Here is a 5,354-nt window from a genome sequence, read left to right as displayed (position 1 = left end):
TCAGAGGTACTTAATCACGCTCGCTGTAACCTGCAGACTACAGCTAGCTCTGCAGCTACCTAGAGTCAACTCTTAATTTGTACTTAGCATACGCTCAAGTACGTTTCCGGAATATCTCAACCTGCAAGTTTTGCAGTCAGATCGAATAAACCTTACAGCTAGTGTCAACTCTTTTGCACGGTCCTGTACGTACTTGCAACAGTTAATGCCCTGCCACTGCATATATATTATCTCCATATAAGTAGCTTGGCAGCCCTGATAAGTTCAACAAGACAGATGTACGATCCTTGTGAATCTCTTCATTAGTTGGACATACACACAAATTAAGAATCAGAGGAGAACGTCAAACATATAACTAATGGAGTGATGGTGTGCATTAATTTGAGCAACTCAAGGAAAATGAATGGAATACTGGAACGATCTAGACGAAAGGAAACGTCGGGAGCATATGCCAAAGAATATGCCAAACTGAGGTGGTTCAAGCATGCTATAAATACATGTATCCTTCTCATCTTTTCGAGCACAAACACAACCATTACAAACTAGAGAGTTAGCTAGCTAAGCAGTTGTCTCTCAGAGCACATTGCAGCTCTGAGAGCTCCAAGGAGCAAGGAAGAAGAAGCTTTCCTCCCTCAGCACAAGAGGATATGGAAATGGAGGTCGCCTCCACTCCCACCACCCCAGCGCCCATCAACTTCTTGCTGCCGGTGGACTCTGAGCACAAGGCCAAGTCTATCAAGATCTTCTCCTTTGGCAATCCACACATGCGTGCCTTCCATCTCGGATGGATGTCCTTCTTCACCTGCGTTGTCTCCACCTTCGCTGCTGCGCCCCTCATCCCCATCATTCGCGACAACCTCAACCTGACGAAGGCTGACATCGGCAACGCCGGAGTCGCCTCTGTCTCTGGTGCCATCTTCTCAAGGCTAGCCATGGGCGCAATTTGCGACCTTCTGGGCCCACGCTATGGTTGTGCCTTCCTCGTCATGCTCTCTGCACCTGCAGTATTCTGCATGTCCGTCATCGACGGTCCTGGTGGATACATCACCATCCGCTTCCTCATCGGTGTCTCACTTGCCACTTTCGTGTCATGCCAATACTGGGTGAGCACCATGTTCAACAGCAAGATCATCGGGACAGTCGGTGGGTTGACGGCGGGATGGGGAGACATGGGTGGTGGTGCCACACAACTCATCATGCCTCTTGTCTTCGATGCCATTTTGGCATGTGGTGCAACACCTTTCACAGCTTGGCGCCTCGCCTACTTCGTACCAGGAATGATGTTGGTCGTGATGGGGTTGCTTGTGCTCACCATGGGGCAAGACCTTCCGGATGGCAACTTGAGGAGCCTGCAGAAGAATGGAGACATGAACAAGGATAAGTTCTCCAATGTTCTGCGTGGCGCCGTCACCAACTACCGCACATGGATCTTCGTCTTCATCTATGGCTACTGCATGGGCGTCGAGCTCACCACCAACAACGTGATCGCCGAGTACTACTACGACAGCTTCCACCTCGACCTTCGGGTCGCTGGCACCATAGCCGCGTGCTTCGGCTTGGCCAATGTCTTCGCACGTCCCATGGGTGGCTACCTCTCCGACCTCGGTGCCCGGTACTTCGGCATGCGCGCCCGCCTTTGGAACATCTGGATCCTCCAGACCGCCGGCGGAGCCTTCTGCCTCTGTCTCGGACGTGCATCTAGCCTCCCCACCTCAATCACATGCATGGTCCTTTACTCCATCTGTGTCGAGGCTGCGTGTGGTGCCGTCTACGGTGTCATCCCCTTCGTATCTCGGCGCTCCCTCGGCCTCATCTCCGGCATGAGCGGTGCAGGCGGTAATGTGGGCGGCGGGCTCACACAGTTCCTCTTCTTCACGTCGTCGCAGTACTCCACCGGCAAAGGGCTCCAATACATGGGGATCATGGTCATGGCGTGCACCCTCCCTGTCGCACTCGTGCACTTCCCACAGTGGGGTTCCATGCTCCTCCCTCCCACCGCCGGTGCTACCGAGGAGGACTACTATGCCGCTGAGTGGACGGAGGAGGAGAAGAGCAAGGGCCTCCACAATGCGGGCATCAAGTTCGCTGAGAACAGTGTCTCTGAGCGTGGCAGACGCAACGCCATCCTCGCCATACCTGCCAGCCCACCTCATGACACGCCTCAGCACGTATGAGACTCAGGTCTTTTGACCTCCCTATGGTGCACGTATATATGCGTACGTATATACACTGTATATGTACGTGTACGTCCCCCCGGGGTCCAGGTGTGTGGTGCCCTATTAGGACGGTGTGATTTACCACGCCACGTGACTTTGTGGGCGCTTACCTAACCCCTTAGAGGAGGGACGTAGTCTGTAATTAGAGTCTTGTAGTATGTTATGAGATGATGAGATATATGAGAAAATGTATCGTGCCTTCACCTTCCTTGTGAGCTGTACATATCTCCTTCATCTTCAACATTGTATTGTACTACTAGTAGTTTTGATAATTAACATATGGAAGATGATGCTACGGCGCGTGCGACTTCCTCGGAAGGTACTGGCGCCCCTTACATGTTGTAGCATATGCTGTCCTTGTCCTGTAGCATACAACTAAACATATTTGTCGCTAGCAATCGTTTTCGCAAGTTGCTGGGGTTATGTAGAGCTAGCTTGAACAATTAGCTACATGCTGAAATAAGACCATGATACATGGAGTAGCTAGGGCCAGACTTTAGTTTATGGATACCGATCGATGCAGCCAGAAAATAAGCAACCGCCCTACTCAGTACCCGACGATCTTGCATGTGTACGCCCGTAATGCGAGGGGCGACTTAGTACTCCCTCCGTAAAAAAATATAAGATGTAGTGATCTAAACACTCTTATATTTCTGCACAGATATCTACTCCCTCTGTTCCTAAATATAAGTCTTTATAGAGATTTCATTATGAATCACATACGGATGTATATAGATGCATTCTAAGTGTAGATTCATCCGTTTTGCTCCGTATGTAGTCCACCTAGTAGAATCTCTACAAAGACTTATATTTAGGTCGAAGCCGACAAAAAGGTTGCTTAATGCACAATTACTTACCTGGTCTCAGTCTTGATGTCTAACTAACGAGCTCTCCAAAACAAAAACAAACACTCATGAGATCTCAGGCTATAGATCACCCATCGATCGATGTTTGCAGGCAGAATAGCATATCATATACGCACTAACTCGCATATATAGCAACTACCGTACTCCGATCTTGCATGTGTACGCAGCCGTAGGGTCAACTCGTTGTGCAGTCTGCATGTGTACTCAGTCTTCAAACTTCTGTAACCTGGAAGAAGTACTTTAATTAGACAATACGAATTAGCGCGCAAAAAGAGGATCGACGGTAGATCTCACATGTAGCCAACAAGGTATGGAAAATCAGACATGTGCAAAAAATGCATCAGAATTTTCAGAACATATGCTAGTATTACGTAGTCAAAGAGTTTCAATGGACTCTTTTCCAAGATATCAGTCATTTCATCTTGTGAACCAGACGAAGTAGAAACCCACAGAGAACGAATGGCGCGAAAAGTGCCACACAAACGAATGAACTTATATCTGTAATTATAATTAGCACTTGCCGAACTTGCATTAGCTTCTAACCTTCAGGGGGTCAAATCGTAGTGGAGTAGTAACATGTAATTAAATACTATCTTTGGAGTGAGAAATAACACTTTTCCTATTTAGCACCCGAATCAAAATTTTGAAGCCTTTGTCGATTCTGCATGGATCCCTGAGGCCGAAGGCGGCGGCGCCACTGCTGAGAGCGCTAGTGAGGCACATGACACCCACGAGGCCTTGACTAGGAACCACCCAGAGCCGGCAACGAAGCGACAACTTAGAGGAGGAAAAAGGTAGGAGAACACTTAGATCTCGATCGGACGGCTGTGACAAAACTGAATGACACTTTTTTTTTCCAGATGCTTGTGGCATAGACGGTCCTGAAAAATAACCATGCAGTGCACTCAGCAATCTCGACCATATATTATATAGCTTGTCGATCCAAAAACATTTTTGGTTTGCAGCCCTACAAGTTTGACAGGAGACACCCCGTCTCCGTGTGATCTCTGCGTTGGAATCCCCGTACAGTTAAGAAAGATACACAAGCTTCATAAGCGAAAGCAAATGTCCACTAAGTAACTAAACGCCGCTTTCCTGCCGACGCTTAATTGTGTCTTAGTGAAGACACAACTTTGTGGACGTGGAGTTTCTACACCCAGGAGCAAATGCTCCTGGTGTGAACAGTAAAATAAAAAAAATTCAAAATAATCTGATTTTTTTGTGGCATACTTTCATAAATGTTTGTTGCGCATGCAAAATTTCATTACAAATCACATTGGTGGAAGGCGTGGTAAAAAAATCGACGCTCTGAAAATGTTACTTACAAAAGCATTTTGGAGCTCCGATTTTGTTTTTTTTGGTACGACTTCCACCAATGTGATTTCGTGATGAAATTTTGCGTGCACGGCGAATATTTGTGGAAGTATGTCACAGAAAATTTTCAGAATTTTTTGATTTTTTTCTATTTTTTTATTTTACTGGTCACACTGGTGTAGAAAGGCACTTTCGTAACTTTGTCCTCTTTTCGCTGGAAGAGAGCTTTTCACCATAATTTTATTTGTAGTAGGTGTCGGTGACGCCTTAAGACATGGAAGACATCACACCATTAATTTGAAAAGCCCACTGCCGATCGTTTTCACAAACATGGATAGTTAGCATGGATTAATTAATTTGGTCATTTTGGCATATGTAAGATTGTTTAAAATTGAAACCCACTTACGGTGGCTTCCTAGCTCAAACTAATGAAGCTTGGACTTTGGAGTACTGATTGATCAATGAATGTACGGCCAGAATTCATGTTCAGCTGCTTAGAATATCGCACTCCGGACGCTTCCGTAGCAACCACCGTACGCTTGCTGCATAAGATAGAGACTAGTGGAGCCAAGCATGAGAGAGATCATATACAAATGCAACCTGTCGTTCAGATAGGTCATGAATCTCCGTGTCATCTCCACGTTTGGCCGGTAGGTGTGGAGGAGTATTGTAGTAGTGGGGGTAGACCATCCAACGTTGCTTCAACGGTCGATGAACCTTGAATCACACATGCGTGTCTTTTGTTGCTCGAAGGGTTTTCTACAAAATTACCAATAAGTGCGAAATCTCAACTACCGAACGGTTTTCCTTCAATTTTGCTCAATCCCTAACTCGAGTTCTTCTCTCCCGTCGTCCCAACGCACTCCCTGGTGCAATTGTGGGTGTGCTCTGATGTGCCCCAAAGCCTCTTTTTCATCGTCTTTTCTTCTTCTTTTCCTTATAGTGGACCTTTGTTACT

General features: G+C 46.8%; 1 protein-coding gene across 1 annotated transcript; it reads left to right on the top strand.

The window, feature by feature from the left end:
• The first annotated feature begins 545 nt into the window (after nt 1-545).
• On the top strand, nt 546-2,509 carry LOC125515940 (high-affinity nitrate transporter 2.1-like). The gene has a single exon (XM_048681420.1). The coding sequence runs from the start codon at nt 648-650 to the stop codon at nt 2,172-2,174; it is 1,527 nt and encodes a 508-aa protein (XP_048537377.1). The 5' UTR covers nt 546-647; the 3' UTR covers nt 2,175-2,509.
• Nucleotides 2,510-5,354: the final 2,845 nt, after the last annotated feature.

This window comes from Triticum urartu, chromosome 6 (assembly GCF_003073215.2).
Source record: "Triticum urartu cultivar G1812 chromosome 6, Tu2.1, whole genome shotgun sequence".
NCBI classification, from domain to species: domain Eukaryota; kingdom Viridiplantae; phylum Streptophyta; class Magnoliopsida; order Poales; family Poaceae; genus Triticum; species Triticum urartu.
Note: the sequence above shows the minus strand (reverse complement) of the source record. Positions and strands in the feature narration are given on the sequence as shown.